Below are 18,759 nucleotides of genomic sequence, written 5' to 3'. Positions count from 1 at the left end.
ATATTGTTTCCTTGTAAAATAAGGTCATGGATGGAAGATAACAAATTGGTCTGTTCATATATTAAAAATGTTTTAATGCACTTAAGGATATCCGGCAAGTTCATGCTTTAAGTTGTACTTGCATGAGTGTTAACAGGAAGGGATTTTGAAACCGTTACTAATATCAGGAAATGTCCTGATTAGACAGTAAAATCTAATTTTGCTGCTTGAAATAGAATATATCAATATTAAAAAAAAGTAATGCAGAAGGAGATCATGCTGCTCCAAATAGCCTGCTAGGGGCTAAATTTGATCACTGTTGTAGTGGGTGTAGAAAAGGAAAAGGCTTGTAGAGTTGTGTGTCACTGTATGAAATGGCCTGGGGTATATGCCCTTTCTGGGTGTGCAATGGGAGCTGCCATTCTGGAGTGCTCTGAAAAATCTGCTGATGGCAGTGCAATTTCCAGTGTGGGTCATTTCTAAACTCAGACTATGTAATCCCCTCCCTTCCCTCCTCCACCATTGGCACTGCTCTCTGAAGTGGCAGACGTGTCTCAGTGTCATGGGTTTATTAGAAAAGACCCCAATAACTGCCCAAGGGATGAAATTGTCCCTGGGCTACCCACCTGGGGCAGTTCTTACACTGAAGTGGATGATGTTAACTCAAATATTAAGAAGCCTAGCTTATATGAAGCAGTAATAGCAAATACATCCTCCTGCTTTGTCTTCAGCACTGCTAAATAGCAGCACCTTTAAGGTAATATCCTTTGCTCACCTTGTGCATCTTTAAACTGAAAAAGGGCACTGCACATTTGGTTTGCAGTCATCTGCATCCCCACCTTTTTACTTGGCTCTTTACTCTGACTCCTTTTTCTCTTTGACTCTGCAAAACTCTTCAACTTGTGTTATACTGGTTATACTGAGATGACAAGTACAATGGGTAGTGATATTGACCCCCTCTGCTTCAAAGAATGTCCATTGTAGTGCACAGGGGACCTGTTGCATGGAGCTATTTTCTTCATAGTTTGTCCTTTGAGAATATTTTAACCTTTGGTCTTTTTTAAATAGGATGCAATGTTACCTGTCCAAAACATACAGAAATCTTAAGATGTTTAATCCAGTGCATTGATTTTTTTCCTCAGGTTTACAGATATTTGCCACTGATTGACATCATCTGAAAGCTACAGAAAGGAAGGTTCTGGTTTGGGGGTTTTTAAACTTTTAAAACTTAATCTGTGATATTTTTATTTCTGAGCATTCCATTGTGTCTGACAGTCCTTCTAAAATCACTGAGGGAGACCTGCTGTGGAGCTGGCAGGACATCTCCAGCTTTCACAATTAGTTCTGGAATCTAGAAGTAAGCCGGCATCATGTGTAAGGCAAGCAGGGCAGTGAGAGTGGTTTCAGTTTTTACTGTTGGGGAAAAAAAATCCCAAAAATCACTATTGCCAACTAGCACAACATGAAGTAATCTGTATATTCCAATGCTGGACTGGAATGCCTGAGACCAGCAAAGCAGAAACAAGGGGGGACAATTATTTGCAAGTGCCTTGGAGCTGATGCTGATTATGAAACAAGTAGCAAGGTTCTCGGAAAACAGTGTAAACATTTATCTGAAAACATGCTAGAAGTAGGTCTCCAGAGGTCGAATATCTGGTATTCTTGCCTCCCTCCTTCGCGTTCATTGTCTGCCCAGTGTGGTCCAAGCTCACCACTGGCCCGGTGCATGAGCAGCCAGGTGCTGGTGTGTGGTGTCAGGCACATCTGTCCCCCCGACTGGCTAGCTGGGGGGGTTCGTGTCGCTCGTTTTTAACTGGAGGAGCAGCTCTGCAGCTGGGGTCCGACGTGAGGTTCCAGTTTGAGACACTTAAGCCGAAGGCGCCCAAGGTGGGATGGGGTGCACCCCTCCGGGAGCCCATGAGGAGAGAGAGGCCCGTGAGGCCTCAGTGATGTGAAAAGCGTTCAGCCATTACCGGCACCCGCGTTGGCTGGGGTCGGACCTGTGTCGGGTATTTCGGAGCGCGGGCCGCGGTTTGACCCTTGTCGCGTGTTTGGCAGCGCGGGACAAGGTCTCGGTCCACGCCGTTGGCCGGAGATCGAGAGCCAGAGGCTCCCCGGGCTGGCCGCGGAGCAGCGCAGCAGGCAAGGCCGCCCGTGGGGATGCGCGGGGCCGCGGCGGGCGCTCCGCGGCGCGCAGAGGGTTAAAGCGCCCTGCGCACGGCGGGGCTGCGGCGGCTCCTCCCCGCCTCCGTGACACGGCAGCCGCTCGCCGCAGCCCGGGCCGTGCCGGCGCATCCTCCGCGCTCCGGGCAGCCGATCGGCGTCGCTTCCCGGCCAGGATGGTAGGTGCATCTTCCTTCCCCACCGGCCTGGGGCGAGCAGCGAAAGGTGCCGGGGCGGCGGTCGGGAGTGAGGATCCCCGGTATCGTGGAGGTTGCGGGATGCAGGCGGTGGCGCTTTGTTCGCGCTCGGATGCTGCTCATTGCTTTGGAAGACGTTGGGAGGACGGGCCCTTCTGGGGAGGTAACGGGGCATATCGGTGACGGCAAGCGGACCTGTCCGGGCTCTGCGCTCCTGTGCGCGATCCCGGTGAGCTGCTGGGGCTGCGCAGCCCTGGCAGAGTCGCAGGTGAGGAAACGCACCTGCGCGGAGCCGTCATAGCGGGTGAGGGTTTATTTCCTTAGAATTTGGGGGGTTGAGGGGCATTATTAATAAGCGAGGAAGGTGGCTGCGGATGGAGCTTGGGGTTTCTATGATCTGCGGATCTTCCCCCTTCTCAGCTGTTTGTGCTCGAGTATAGGAACAAAACCTAAATTCCCCAGCTGCTCAGCTGTTTGCTGCACTTTTGTCCTTAGCTCAAACACAGAGAAGGATGTATGAAGATGGGTTTAGAGAAGAATCTGGAGAAAGTATTCTGCCTGTCAGAAACATAAGGAGTCCTGCAGCATTATGTTTTATCCCAGTATAATCTTCTGACCCTGAAGATGGTGTACTCCTGGAGAATGAAGGAGGTGGTACAAGGCATCTCATAGATGCTGCCTTTGCGAAGGGCTTGGTAAAAGACAGTATTAGCGTCTGTATCACCGTTCAGCTGATGCTGGAATGAGGCTAATGCCAGGCAGGAGGGGGGAGGGTTGTTAAGGTGGACTGTCATGCTATTGATTTGATGGAAGAGAGATACAAGGCCTGTCTTCTTTTGCAATTTCTCTGTCCTTTGGTGCTGTACACCCGCATATAAGTAGTCTTGAAGTAGCTGCAGTCTGACTTCAAGCTTCACAACACTACATTCTTCTAGTACAGGAAACCAAAAAGCATCCAAATGCATCCAGTGAGTGGGAGAGGAAAAAGGGAAGGTTTCCCTAAAATGTGAGTGATGCAGCCTTTCTGTGGCAGCAGAGGGAGAAGATGTGGCCAATCTTGGAGCTGATTTTCATCCTAGTAGGCTATAAGCAGGGACTTTGTGCTTAAGAAATGAGAATAACAGAATGCTTTATTTTTCCTAGCAGTAGTCCTTTGTCATCCCTCACCTTGCTGGACCGCCCTTGTAACACAGAGGGATAAGGGGCCAGCTGTCTCTTTATCATTAGCTCTCCTGCATTACCCGTGGTACTGTGTGATGATGACACCGCTGCAGTCACTGACACATGAGGTTCTATTTTAATAGGGTATCTCTGGCATTCATTAGTGTCGCCATCAGCAAGCTTCTTGTTAAAAGTGTTAAATTATCTGTATGCTAGAACTGAAATGTGTTGAAGTATTTCAAAATATGGCCTTTTATCTCCAGGGTTCAGAACTATAGGAGCAAGAGCATGGTTTGGCACTTTGTACAGACTTGGGTATGTGACCATGAATATCTGTCAGACACTGTTCTTTTGGCTAAGAGAGAAAAAGAGAAGAAGCAAAACCTTGTTAACCAGGGAGGGAGCAATGAAAAGAAGTCAGTAGAGACACCAACAAAAGCTTTCTTAGTATAGAAGAGAGGGGGCTGTGAGGGATCAGACTGGGACTGTCAGTGATTAGGGAGGGGAAAAAGGAGGGAGCTGTAATCACTGTGTCATTGATCATACAGTGAGCTTGGAGGGGAGGAGCATGGCTGCTGCACACTCACACACGCAGGAACACACGCACACACACACTGCGGCAAATTCTGCAGCTGGTGCCTGCTGGCTTGTGACTGCAGAAAAAACAAGCTCCGGTTTAAATTCTCTGATCTCAGAGACGAGGCTGTTTCTATTCCAAGTTGCTCTGGTTCCGCTGTGAAAAGCCCTGCAGGCTGGGCACTGTTCCAGAATGACAGGGATTCCTCTTTCTTCTGATGGGGTAGGGGCCCTTTTGCTGTGTCAGGTCAGTACCCTCTCTGTCTCCTTGATGGCTCCATACTGGTTGGCTGCATCCAGCCTCTGTTTCTGTCCTTACAATTTCTCCAGCAAGTAGTTATTGAGTTGGGACACTTTTTTTTTTTTTTTTCCCTCCTTTCCTTTCGTATGATCTGGCAAGGCCAGGCTGTGAGACCTTCTGCCCTACTCCCATTCTGCAGATAGAGACATGTGTAGCTTTGCAGTAGTTTCTTTCCTGACAGAACATTCCACCTCCTATCATATCCTTTTGCCACTCTTCCTCATTGTCTATCATGCTGGCATACCTGGGTCACATCTTCAGTAGGTGTGGTGGTAAATGGGTGGTAGACTGGATCACAGGAGCACGGTGAGCAATTGCCAGCTCTTTGGTGAAAGCACGGAAGCTGCATGTGTGTGAACAAGAGGTGCAATATGTCTCCAAAGGGCATGGCTGGACACCGGGGAAGCACAGAAGAGTAGTTCGTCAGCATGAGTTTCTGTGGGATGTGGCTTGTGCTCTTTGTACATGTTCAGACACCGACTTTCCTAGGTAACTTCTGGGATGCATCTTGCAAAGGAAGAAGAAACTCGGAAGCAGATGAAGATGCTGTAATACATTCTCGTGATAAGCGTCTGAGTACAGAGATCTTGATGGATGCTGCTTCTAGCAGAGCCCAGGATGCTTGCTACAGGCATTGTTGCAGACTTTCCACTGCTCCTTGATGGGCAGAAGAGTGAGGCCTCCAGTCCTTGAGAGGAGATGCTGTGGGAGCCCAAAGCAGTTCAGGTAGTCTGGTTAGTACACAGAGACCTGACAGCAGTAGCTGGTTTAAAACACAGGGAGTATCTTCCAGCTTGTTAGTTAGGCAAAAGTACGTGGGGAAGAAGGGCAGGTGATAGAGACTCTCCATCAGCCCAGAAACTGTGTATGGAAGGAAGGAGAGCAAGCTATGTGTTAATGAAAGCCTAAAATTTATTCTGGGGAGAATTTACTGAGATGGAAAAAGATTTATTTTTCTTTCCCCCTCAAAAATCATGAGCTTTCTGGATTCCAACACCAGCACAGTAGCTGTTGACAGGAAAGATTAGAAGAAGTATTGAGCTAGCTTGGTTCTAACTTTTTAGTTTGTATTATTTTTTTTCTCCATCCCCTTAGAGGTGCTTGGGTGCACAGCATGAATTCCTCTTACAAATACACCTTCTTTGTTTGCCGTAAACACTTTCCTTCTAAAACATTGAAAATGTTTCAATTAAACATTGAAATTAACAAGCTTCTACCGGTTTTGTGAAAGTTGGTAGAGCAGGCAAGTGATCAGAGTCAGTGCCTTCATGGGAGCAGTGCGCATCTGTTTGTCCCGCGCTCCCGGCTCGCCCGCCAGCTGTCAGCACGTGGCTGTCTCTGAGCATGCTGCCACTTGCACAGTTGGTAGTTTTGGCTCACAAGTGGAGCTGAGAGTATGGCAGTGGACAGCAGGGAATGTGGAGGAAGCTAGGATTATGGTGGTGGAACAGAGCAGGGTGGACACACAAAAAGCAGTCTTCATTAGTTCATGCTTTGCTGTGCCTAAGCTCTGTGGCTTGTTTTTACCTTTGCTTCACACTAAAGAAATGGAGATAAATTTCTACATGTGGTGACTTTAGATCAGTTTTCTTCCTCTCATAGCTTCCTCTCCAGGATCTCAACAGTTAGAATTGATGGCACAATTACTTATTTATCCGGCTCTTCAGGAAGTTTCTGTCCTTCTGATGCTTCATTCACAGATGAACATGAGCACTAATCTCCTTGGCCAGCAGGTTCTTAGTTCTCCTGAGACAGTCCTTGAAGTCTTGCTCGACCGATTTCTCAAATGCATAGAATATTACTGGGTTGGCTTGGTTTTTTGGTTTTATTTTTAATGAGGAATACAATTTTGATAATTTCTGCTTTTCTGAAAAGCAGCATTATCCCAATATCAGTATTTGGAAATATATTAGTGAGCCCTTTCTTTGCTTTTGAAAGTAAAGGTTTGAATATCTCCTCCAAGAAGTTGAAGGCTGAGAATCACCAGCTAAAGGAGACTTGCAAATCACAGAGGGGCGGGATTAAATATGCATGTCCATTATCAATACATAGCTACTGAATAACATTTCAGTAGCTACAAAGTTATTGAATAACATTTGTCTCTCTTTGCACGTGTTACTGTCATTCACGCACCTTCTAGTGAAGCACTGAAGTCTTTGGCAATATGCTAGAACCTACCTTGGGGCTGTAGAAGTTCAGTGCTGTTTTTCACAACATGCTATAGCTACAAACGAATGGTGTTTAAAAAGCATGGCAGCATAACTGGCTTCCTCTATTGACTTTCAAGTTGAGAAATTCAGTTAATTGCTTTTGCACTTTGCTAACCTTTTATTTCACTGAGATATCATCTGTCCATTCTCTATTAAGCTTCAGTGTCAAAATTTTAAGTAATTGAGGAGAAAAACTAGAAGGAGAAGGCCATTAGTATCTCCCTTTTGAAAACTGTTTGGGGAATGTTGGTCTGTCATCAGGCACTCCAGATGTTCTTAGAAGAGAAATGGGCAAGAAGCCAGTGATTTATCTTCTGGGTGACTAGATTTATATTCTGAAAAGCTTGCTAAAAATGGATTAAGAGGGGTAAGTTAAGTTGCAGTACTTAGACAGAAATGCAGACACTACCCAAGCCACGTAAGAAGTCAATGGCCTCCATCAAAAATTACTCCTTTGCACAACAGTAAAGCATTAGAAGGGGTGGCTCTCTGTGCCTTTGACCCATGTAGCATCTTTCTGAAGAATCAGCTTGCAGGCTGATAGGTATAAGCATAATAGGTGTTTTGGCCCACTTCTTGGTTGCTAGACGTGTGAGTTTTATTTGTTATGGCTTTTCTTTCTTGCTGTTGGTCCACACTCAAAGGCAAAGGCCATTGCTGAGCAAGGAAGGCTTCCATGCCTGTATGGCCCTGAGAGAAGCATTTGTGGTGATGGAAGCCTCTCCTGGTCCTTTTTATTCTCCCTGGTTAGTAAGTTCAGTTCCTGATTCCACTGTGTAATCTGCAAGCTGAAAGGGACCTGACTAGATGGGGTGGCACTGGGAAGCAGAGGCTCCTGAGATGAAATAAGACTTAAGTGAGCTCGTTTCAAGCAGACTGGTGAGAGGCCGTGGCTGAGAGGACATAACGAGGGGAAGGTGGCCTGGACTGCTCTGCTAGAAACTTCCTTGGCTGCTTCCAAAGCCGTCTTCCTTCAGCGCTAAATGGACAGGGCCTGTGTTTGCTGGCAGAAGGGACAGGACGCCTTGAAGTTCTCAACTTTGAAATAACTTTTTGTATCATACTCCTGATTGCTGTACTCCACCACAAATCAATCCCAGGAACACAGACCATGCAGAGGATCTATCAAGGGTCAACTAGATCCAAGAGTGCAAAGACAAGGTGCAGCAAAGAAAGCTGTTGGCCAAGGAGAGCTGCTTTTTCTCAAGGGCTAGCAGAAAGCAGTCCTGTGCTTCACCAACCACCTCAGCCACTCAGAGTTCACAGCTGGCTTAATATCTGTATCTTCATGAGGGCTGACATTCAGCAGGTCATCCTAAAAACAAGCAAGGGAAAGAAGAAAAGCTACTTGGAATGAGATTTTTAATAGTATGGAATAGGAATGAGGTTTAAAGAGTCCAAACAGTTGCTGTAAGTCAGAGGCAGGACTCTCTTCTAAAAATTTCGCATCTCAATAGGCAAACAGGAGGAAATCTTAGAGTTATTTCCCTGTGTGTGCAGTCATCCCCCCTTTTATACAATTAAGTTCTCCCTACTTCAGGCAGTTTGTCACATTGACCAGTTGAAGGGAAAAAAAAAAGAGAGAAATAGAACAGATCATCATGAGCTGCTGTGCCTCCAAGTCAGTCAGAGTCAGCATTACCCAGATACTTCTCAACTAAGAGAAACATGCAGTTTTCTTCAGTCTTTGCTATGTTCTGGTTGTAAGAGTATGTGTTCTGGGATGCATATTCTTATTACAATTATGAGGTAATAAGCTGTCCAACTTCATGACTTACAGGAGTCTTCATCTCTGGAACCTGGAGCAGGATATCTGCCTCAGTGCCAATGGGAGTGGTTTTATGGAACTTCTGTTTCAAGGACTGGCAGCAACTCCTAGCTGAAGTCCAGCTGACACAGGAATGGGAAACATTAATTTGGTTTCCAAAGGGACCAGCTGTAATAAGTCTGTCAGGGGTTGGTGGAGTGAGGACACCAGATTAGAGGGTGTCTTAAGTTGTGTTCAGGTTTTCTTTTGTGGATTTAGCTGGAGACATTTAAGAAGTCACAGCTTCAGCTCCTCACAGCTGGAGGCCATGTCTCTGTGCAGGGCTTCATTCCTGATTTATGTGAATGCCACACACTGTTCCTCAGCAGAAGGATACAAGGCCTACATGAGTCAGCAAAGCTGCTGCAGGGAACAGAATATTTTTTGTGGCCAATCTAGCAGCTGGCAAGCTAGATAGAAGTGCTTGCCTTATCAATTATCACAGTGGTGCTGTAACTTCCAGTTGCAAGGCAGTAACTTCTGGAAATACATGAAATTGTTTCCAAAGTGAGTACCTGCATCTTCAATTAGTGGTTCTAAAATGGCTGAGCTATCAAATTGCTCCTTAGCATAAGAGTGAGACAGTATGTGCAATTAGGGAGCAAAGAGATGGTTGCTATGGTTGGCATGGTATAGAAATAGAGGTTGCCTGGGAGAGGAGCATGAAAATATCACAGGGAGGAGGGAAGATGGGAAGCACAGGCAAGTGGTTAGCAGAAATATCTCCTGGGATGTGGCAAGTGCCCACAACCTCCCACACCTTAAGGAATATTTCATTTATTCTCTTGCCCTACTGCTGGTTCACCTTCGTAGTAAATCCCCAGGAGGCAGTCAGTCATTTCATAGAGCCTGCTCTCACCTTAAAGCATGAACAGTTCTCCTGGCATGCAGCAACGGTATGGTAAGGTGAGTTATGAAATATCTCCAGCATTATACGTAAAAGGAAACCTGAAAACACTTTCAGATTCCTCAGCCCTCTTTATCCTGACAGAGTCAGCAATGTTTCTAGAAACCGGATCTTGTTCTCCTTCACTGCTGCCTGGTCCTCCCAGAGATATCTTTCTACTGGCTTACTGCTGTGTTTTTCCTTTCTCTGTCCCTCCTAGTATGGTTGTCAATTAATTTCAGTTTTTCACTCTGTTCCTGTTGAGAATCCTTTTTTAATTTGTGGAGCTGTCTTGCTGATGCTGTCTTCTTTCTGTAGTTTCTTAAACTAAGTTCTCTGATTGCAGAATTCTGCAGCTTTTAAGGGTTTTGCTCTGCCTCTGAGGTGTTCTGAAGTTTGTGCCTTTTCTGTCCCAAATCAGATGCTCTCTTCTTTTCTGGTGTTAGCACCTCACAGCTCCTCTTACACTGAGAGAGTTGGAATGCGGCAGTGTTTTGTGGAAGTGTATCTGTGACTGGCTGTCCTGTTTGTCCTCCTGAGGACAACTGTGCAGGTGTTCTGGTTGGGAGCTTGAGATAAAGCCCTTGGAGGAGCACAGACTGCGTCACCAGCTCTGCTCTGGCTCACCTGATGCTCCAGCACATGCTGTGGGCTTCTCTGCTCGGCCCTTTGTGCTGCACTGCTAAGCTCCCTGTCAGGGCTGGGTGTAATCCCTGTCACCCTTTTGTCCAGGTACAGAACCACACAGCAGGAGATGCTTAGTGGATGTGTGCTCATAGTGTAGAGAGGGTGCTCCTCTACCTTCTACTCAGCTTCAATACAACTGGAATATGAGCAATAGTGGTCAATATACCATGTATACTCCAAATTCCCCATAGTCTGCAGCTGGGATATCAGCTAAAGCCAAAGCCAGTGTCTGGAGATTTGCCCTTGTTAACAGGCACAAGTTGGTGTGGGTGTGCTTTCAGTCCAAAAAGAATGCTTTGCTTCATAAAGATGTTTGAATTATCTTCCTTCTCTCTGCACGCTGCTTTGTACTTTCCTGTGCTTTGTTTATTCAGTTCCTCCGGGTAAGGCACATCTATTGCAAATCCACAGGACTTTATTTCAGTAGTGCTGTGTTTTTAACTGTGTGACTTGGTATCTCAATATGAAAAATCAAACACTATTTTTAAATTTTCATTAAAAATAAAAACTCATGCATATAATAATATATTCCTGCTTAAACACCATTGACTTCCCCTTCTTTTCTAGGTGCAGTTTAAAATCCCTCATTTTATGCCCTGGTTGCATCTGTGGCCTGTTCAGTGATGGTTTCCATTGCTCCACAGACAGTACATGGCTCTGCCCTCGCCCTCCTTGACAGGGGCTCAGGACTTTGCTTGCCTCCCAATTTTCAGATGATTTTCATATTTTTGTTAAAAATCTGTTTCCCTTTACTGGTACAAAATGAGTTTGTCTGAGAAAATCACTAAATATCCCCTTTAACGGGATAGATTTTTTTATTTAGCCATTGACAAATAAATATTTCTCTATTTCTGCAGTGTGTTTGAAGACGTAAAAATAGAAAGTGTATGAAATAAATCTTTACAGTAGACTTTTTTTTTCAGACTATGAGAGGCAGAACACTTGCTGCTGGACCACAAAGCACTGTCTGAAGCCAGTTCCTCATCATTCTCAGATGCTGAATCACACTAGCAAGCTAAAACTACAGCACTTTCCCAATAATCTCACAAAAATAAGTAGCTACTGCAGCTATCACATGTTGTGTCAGGAGGGAAGGAGGCAGTGAGACAGCCCTTTTGTTGTGATCCCTAGTGATCTGGCTAAGCCCTTTGCTCTGCTCATCTCTGGAAAAGCAACAAAAGCTGGATGTGCCCAGAATTTCTGGGACTGCTGCATTGCCTCGGGCTCTGGAAGGCAGTGGTTAGGCATCAGTGTGCACAGCAGTCACCCACCTAGGACTCAGAATGTCTCTTAGCCTTTCCTGGGGGGTTTCTGCCAAGTTCTACCTGTATTCCTCACCTGGTGTTTCTCTCCTTACTTTGCCTGAGTGTCTCCTCTCATCTGGCAAAACACTGCCATTAAATGGTAAGGAGGAACAGAGTGGGACTTGTCCTGTCATTGTGATAAACACATCCAGGTGTATTCCTGGGGTGCGAGAAACTGTGTTTGAGTTCCACATGAGTGGTGAATCCACAGTTGTTGCCTATGTACTGGCTGCCAAAGCAGACTTTGTGTTTATTTTTTAACTCCTGAGCTAAACACACAAGCTGGCAGAGCTTCTAGGTCTCTGTCAGCCAGAGCTGGTCCCATTCTGCCAGCTGTACACTGTTCAGGTTGTCTGCTGAAGGAAGAAGCTGTGTGCTCTTGAGGTGCTGGGAGTGTGATACTGCTTCCAGCACGGGCACATTCACTCCTTTCGCTCACTGCTGGACAGCGTGGGGCAGCCCTGGTCTGGCAGAGGAGTGGGTCCATAGTGCGGTTGGACACGGGACTGCGTATCTGCACAGACAGGATGAGAGGCAGACCCTGCCCAGAGTTCAGTGCAGAACCTTTTCTCCTTTTCCTCTGGCCTTTACAATCTCCCTCCCAAGGAGCTGTGGCTTGCTGTACTTGGTACAGTCCTGGAGTGCTGGTGAATGACTGTGTTGTTTCATTCTCTGAATGGACACCATTTGGGGCTGGATCCTTTTTCTTCCATTGGCACTGAAGAAACTGCAGTTGGAGACTTCACAGCCTCAGAACGAGAGAGTCGGCTATCTCAGTGTTATTATGTAATTTCAGAGTGAAGGAAATGGTAGTTTTTCAGCTTGCACTAGCTTTGCAAATACATGCACTCAAGAGCCCTATGGTTTGACTGTCTTCAGAGGCGGACTTTGTTCAATGAACATCAGGAAGACCACATGATCCCAGGCTCAGCTTTTTGCTGAAGTGTAGCAAAAAGGTACTGAGCCATAGCAATATCTAGGATCTTCTTGTTAGAGTCTTTTCAGCAGTGTCTCCTTGAAGAGGGATGTTCATGTCAGCTAAGACAGCTAGAAGTGAGGTAGAGTCGGTTTTTAATCACTGTGGCTTGTGAGCCTTGATAACATTTTCAGACTCTAAAACTTCTTTATTTTTTATCAATGTATTATAGGTGTTCACTTTACCTGGCCTGATAAGCCTAAATAATTTTAGAGACAAAGGAGGGAGGAAGGGTGTGGGAAGGCCTAAGAGAGGTAATGAGGAATAGAGAATGCACCTTGGGTGGGAAAGGCTGATTTCTGTGTGGTCAGACAAGCAGTCTCCATCCTCTGGATGGCAAAGCTGTGGGAGCTCTGCAGCCCAGATTTGCACCTGCTATCAGACAGGTACACAGACTGGTGAGATCCCTGCCCTGAGTTTTCTTTTATTGGCTAAACAGTCCCACCTGACTTCTCCTCTCATCAAGATGTGCCAGTTCTTAAATCATCTTTTGGCCCCTGTGTTCATTCTGATTTGTTGTACCAGTCAGAGCATCATGACTGGTTTCAGCACAGTCACCTGAAAGATGACCCAGTGTTCTCGCCTAAGGCATCATTTCACAAAGGTGAGAAACTGCATCCTGCTGCCCTGACACTTGATTTCTGATTTCAGCATGGTGAGCTGTGTGGTTCTTCCAGTCCTGATTAACAGAGTAAGATGTCTAAGATTTGATGGTCTGAAAGATTAAAGAAAATAACAAGCAGCATCTTGCATAGCTATCCTTGACAGCTCTTCAGACTAGCCCAGAATTTATTCTGCAGCTACAGGGGCTTTAGGTGTTTCCATTTAAAGCAGCAGAACACAAGGATCTGTGCTGTCAGCATGACCTCCTTTTCTGCATCTACAGCCATCTGTCTGTTTGTAGGATCATCTCTCTCTCTCTCAAGCATCCTGTTTGTCACAGTTAGCCCAGTGCACTGTCCTTTCTTCCAGCCTAGCTGACCTCCACAGAAGAGCCCTCTCTGCCTGACTGCTGAGCACTAAACCCACAGCATCTGCTCCTCTGTTCTCTCCCTCTGTCTCTTTGTAGGTGCAGCCCTGAATGGTTAGTTCATACCCACTCCAGAGCCAGTGTGGCTTTGCTCTTCACTTGCTATCCTCTGCCATAACCAAAGAAATTCTACACTCAAGGGACCATATAATCAGAATATGTTATTTTGAAGGGACCCGTAGGGATCACCAAGTCCAACTCCCTGCTCCTCACAGGTACAGCTAAAATTAAACCATATGACTAAGAGCATCATTCAAATACTCCTTGAACTCTGACAGGCTTGGTGCTGTTGGCAATTCCCCAGGGAACCTGTTCCCGAGGCTGCCCACCCTCTTAGTGAAGAACATTTTCTAATGTCCAGTCTGAACTCTCTTGATGCAACTTCATTCTATTTCCTCATGTACTAGTGCTGGTCACCAGAGAAGGGAGATCAGCAGCTTCTCCTCTGCTGCCCTTCTTGAGAATGCTATGAACAGCAACGAGGGTACCCGCAGCTCTTCTAGTATGTGAGTCATACACAGACTTTAAAAAAAAAAGAATTCTGACTTTTCGTCCCTTCTCTGCACTAGTAATGGAAATCCATCCTGTAGCCCAGCTTAGCTGTTGTTCACCACCTCTGGGATGTTTTGTGTAGTGCCTCCATGGTCAGGAGGAGGCACCCATGGGTGGCTGCCCTGTAGGAAGGAGCTGTATGTGTCTTCTGACGGCCTTTGGGGTGAGGGTGCTGATATTTCTGCACAATGGTAAGTAATGTGATCTGTATGGAGAAGGCAAATGCCCTGTCTCTTTTCTGAAACCTTACTGTGGTTGTGAATGAGGTGCATTTGTGTATTAAATCTTTCCATATGTTTTAATGTTTCCATATCTTATGCAGCAAGCACTTTGTGTGGGTAAAAGGCAAGTAATGCCATGAGTCAAAACTACTTAAAAGACAGACATCAAGTTAGCAAACAAATATATGGTCATCTTTGTGCAGCATTCAGACATAAAGTAAAAGGGCTTCATGTTTTCCACTGCTAAATACAAAGTTGATCAGTACAGGAGTGATGAAGAGACACGGAGGTGGCTAAATTTATAGATGATGCAGTTACTGAGATGTAGAAAAGTCTGTGAGGAACTTCAGCAACTAAATTGCACAGTAATGGTGTCCATTAAATTCATTGTCAAAAAAAAAGCAAAATCAAGCACATTAGAGAAATTAAACCTTCTAGACTCCCTAAAAGAGCTTAATAGTTTCATGGCAGGGTGAAATTTGGATGTCACTGTGTACCCTAACTGAAGATCTTTATTTGGTGCAAAGCTAATCTTAGGTTATATATGATATGATGCATAAAAAAAATAGGGTGGGGAATAATACAGAAAATACAGTAATGACACCCTGTCAATCTTCTGTGCTCGTTCTTGCATACTTCTGTTCTTGCTCATCCCAGTGGCCATAGGGATAGACAACAGCAATTCCTAGGGACTAAAGAAGCTCTCCTCCAAAGAAACAAGTGGTAAAGACCAGGGACTTTCTGCCTTGGTGGGGACATGATGGATGGGAATATTTCCTGGAAGTGCATGTGCACAAGGATCATTGCAGAAATCAGAATGTGCCTGAACACAGAGTGATGGTTCATACAAAATGAGAAATGCAATGCTACTCACAGTTTGCAGTTCAGCCTGGAGTTCTTGTGCTGTTCTGCTTTGCCTCTGAATTTAGTTTAAAAAGTTTGGGGTATTGGTGTGCATGGATCCATTGGTATGCAGTGAGTCCATGTTTCTGGAAATGGCTTATCTGTATAGCTGTGCTCCTGTATCCTCCTGAGAATCAACTGCTGCAACTGAACAGAGAGAATCTACCCCGCTGCATGCCAGGAGCAAAGCTATGGAGGGCTGCAGTGCTTCACAACATTACAGAATTGGTTAACTGTGGGTTGGAAGGGGCTTTTTGGGATTGTCTAGTCCAATCACATTTGTTCAAGAAGGGTAAGCAAAAGCAGATGTCCCAGGCCTGTATCCAGTTGTGGTTTTAGTATCTCTGGAGATGGATATTCCACAACCTCTTCATACAACCTATTTCAGTATTTGACCACTCTCACAGTAAAAACAGTGTTTTCTTGTGTTTAGATGAAAATACCCGTGTCTTAATTTGTGCCTCACATCCGGTCACTGAGCGCTACTGAGAGTGCCTATCTGACTTCCTCTTCTTCATTCCCTCCCATCAGCTATTTATTTATTCATACTGAAAATATCCCCCCCTCCCCCAGCCTCACCTTGTATGAAAACAATTTAGTCCCTTAATCATCCTCACAGCTCTCACAAGACTCAGTCCTTCCCCATCTTCCAGCATCTGCTGGCCCTGCAGCTTGAGCCTTCTCTTTCTTCCCCACGTGCAGGGGACATTCCCTGCTGGGGTGAGGGGCTGCCAGCAGAATGCTAACAGCCAGGCTTTGTTCACAGCCTCAGCAGGGACAGCTCAGCTGCCTGGGCTGGGACCATGGGATGGCAGTGAGAAGCAGTGTTTTCATGCCTGTTAGTGCTGCAGATGGGCTTGGCACTGTCACCAGTGCTGCCCGGCCGGCAACCCACAGGCTGGCCTTCCCCCCGCAGCACCTGGGCAGATGCCCACAGGCCTGGAAAGATGCCCACAGGTGGCCACAGTGATCACACTGTGCCCAAGAGCCCTCCCTGGCATGTGGCACAAGGATGAGGCTGCTGGTGTTGGTGCTGGGCACCACACAGTGTTCCCCAAGTGATGTGGGTAACCACTGCTGAAGTTATCTCTGGGATGTGCAGGCACCAAGGTGGCAGAGGCTTGTGTCACTTTGTCCCAGTAGTAATGTTGACAAATGGGGGCAGATCACTTCTCTTCTGGATGCCCCAAGCAGCAGGACTGGAGGTCCTGGCATGGGGGAGCTGTGCGGATGCTGCACTATGGATCCGTGAGGATCCAGGGTGCTCCTTGTCAGCACTTCTGGGACATCAGCAATGCCTTCACAATTACCATTGCCTCAAGAATGACTGGGGTTTTGTTTCTTCTGGCTGCACAGAATGCCCCAGGCCCCACTTCCTGGGCCCTCCTCACCTGTGCCTCCTCCCACCCTCCCATGCTGCTTCCCATGGCTCACTTGCAACATCCCTTCTGTGCACAGGAACTTGCTGCCCAGTGTCTCTAGCCATATACCTGTTCCACATCAAATGACAGAAATGCCACTGAACTCAATGCATTTTGCACAGTGATGGTTTGGTTTTAGTCTGGAGGGATGATTTTTAACCAAACCACAAGACAAGTTCAGAAAGCAGCTAGAGATGCCAAGTACAAATAATTCTGCTGAGAGCTTAGCTCTCTTTGGGCTGAAAGCTACCTTCTGGGCTTATCTGTCTGATTAATTGCTAGTAAAACATTCCAGTAAAGTGAGTTTGATTTAAAGCTATGCTGAATATTGACCTTCCATCCTTCCAATCCTTTCCATCCTTCCACCAGATTGATAGAGATATTTTGGAAGAACTGAGATCTGCCTAGAAAGAGGCAATGGGAGGTTGTGGAGAGTGAAAAGAACATTATGGGCAAGCAACAGTTGTCTGAAAGATACAAAATAAAGATAGTTGTTCATTTTCAGTGAAGATCTATGGACCTCGAATCTATATGAGGGATTAAAACCTATGAAAGTCTCAAACCTTATAAATTATACATTCCAACAGTTAAGTTCTAAGTGTCTGGCTTTTTGAGTGGATGTAATGTCCAGAGGTAGGTATTAGCAAAGACTGTAATCAAAAAAGGTTCTGTGCTGCCTGCAGTGACAGGGAAGTGCTGCAGGGAGGTGCTGTATGTTGTCCTGCATCCCAGAGCCATCTGAGGTGGGCATACAGCAGTGGCTCTGGTGCTGGCTGTCAGCGTGGCACACACTCATTACCCTACTGTCTAATAATTTAATAGGGCCCTGGAATTATGGTAGCATTTTGCCAAATATCTGTACAACGCCCATGCCAAGGTGAGCACACAAATTGCTTTTTTGCACTCCTGGGATCTTGTTTGCTCTTTGGCTTCTCCTTTTTTTTTCTCTAAATATATAGAGAGAGCAGAGTCCTGTCTTGTTTCCTATTTGTGCCTCTGACAGAGGAATGAGAATTCTTGTTGTCTAGGTACTTCCCATAGCAGCAGCTTCGGAGTGCACATTTGGATTAAAGAAAAATGCTTCATTAAAGAAAAAAACTGTTACAAATGAGTGGAGACTTGTTACCAGTGCTGCACCACTCCATTGAAAGCTGAGTTGGCACCCACGGACTGGCTCACAGAGCCCTGTGCTGGCTAGGGTTTGGACAGTGCTAGAGACACCTCTCTCTGGTAGCTGTGATGAGGCAAGGCACTTCTGTCTGGAAGGGGATAATTTGTCTGCACCAGTGTTTACAGACACAGCCATCTGGCACAGGCAGGCAGCTCAACGTGCCTGGTTCTGTGGACTTCAGAATACGTTGGAGCCGAACATGTTATCCAGAAGAAGGATTTATTTCCTTGTTGTTGAAAAGAGTTTGCTCTGTTTTATGAGACTTGGGTATCAAACTGGGTCTTGAATGCAAACTGAAGCCTTGCAATCAAACCCATGCTGAAGTGGAATTTTTGAGGCTAAAATATCAGTAGCTGGATGCTGTCTCATCAGCTTCTCTCATCCTGTCTAATCCTTTTTCTTTCCTCAGGCCAAAGAACTCTCCATCACCGGAGTGACACTCTGGATACAGTGATCCTGGTAAATCCCAATGTGGACAGCGTCGTGTCTGAGGTAAGGACTAGATGTGCCATCAAGTTTTCCCCACATCAGCTCTCCTACCCTTGCTTGACATGGAGGTCATGATTATCACACTTTGCACCTTCTGGAGAGTGCAAACAGGCTGCCAGTCTGCTGCGAGATGTGGTGAAAAGGCCAGGTGTTCTGGTCTTGCCAGTAATCAGGATATACACAGTAACTCTGATGTGACACGGAGCTGCGTTGGGCAGACAGTAGCAGTGTCCTCCCTCTTCAATAAGCAACTTCCTTGTATGTGGAAAACGTAGGGTTTGGCTATATGTGAATAACGTGAGTTATTGCCTGTCTGTGGGATTGGGATTCTGGATGCTGGTGTGGAGTGCAGGTAAATTCTAAGGGCAGCCCTCTGTCTCATCTCCTGTCTGAATAGGTCCGCTCACTTGTGTGTGATTCATCAGCCCACAAACTACTGATCCTCTGTGGTCAGAGCTCAGACCAGGAAGGAGACTTGGTCCTACAGACAGGGACCTTCACTTACCAGAAGTTTGCTGAGATACTTTCAGATCCAGAGGTGAGCAATCCAGCACATCCCCTCCTGTTCAGAGTGCACGGTAGAATAATGCAGCCTGCGCCCTCCTTCAGGTAATCTTCAGGTAGATTTGCAGACAGATGGGTTTGAAATCCAGCAAAAAAATTGCATACTGTAAATAATTCATGTTATTGTCTTAGGAATCTTGCTTTAACTCCCTGTCTTAAGT

General features: G+C 46.0%; 1 protein-coding gene across 5 annotated transcripts in view; it reads left to right on the top strand.

Annotated features, from left to right (window-relative positions):
• Nucleotides 1-18,759, top strand: part of MAP1A (microtubule associated protein 1A) — a 50,671-nt gene that overhangs the window by 17,611 nt on the left and 14,301 nt on the right. For 2 of the 5 annotated variants that reach the window (XM_038147512.1, XM_038147513.1), the window contains 2 exons: nucleotides 17,955-18,037; nucleotides 18,432-18,572. In XM_038147512.1, coding sequence (XP_038003440.1) covers nucleotides 17,955-18,037; nucleotides 18,432-18,572 — 224 coding nt within the window. Of the gene's footprint in view, nucleotides 1-2,181; nucleotides 2,322-17,954; nucleotides 18,038-18,431; nucleotides 18,573-18,759 lie in introns of those variants that run through there. The other 3 variants (XM_038147515.1, XM_038147517.1, XM_038147514.1) reach the window with 3 other exon arrangements.

Source organism: Motacilla alba, chromosome 10 (assembly GCF_015832195.1).
Source record: "Motacilla alba alba isolate MOTALB_02 chromosome 10, Motacilla_alba_V1.0_pri, whole genome shotgun sequence".
Classification (NCBI taxonomy): domain Eukaryota; kingdom Metazoa; phylum Chordata; class Aves; order Passeriformes; family Motacillidae; genus Motacilla; species Motacilla alba.
This window is presented reverse-complemented; position numbering and strand designations above follow the sequence as displayed.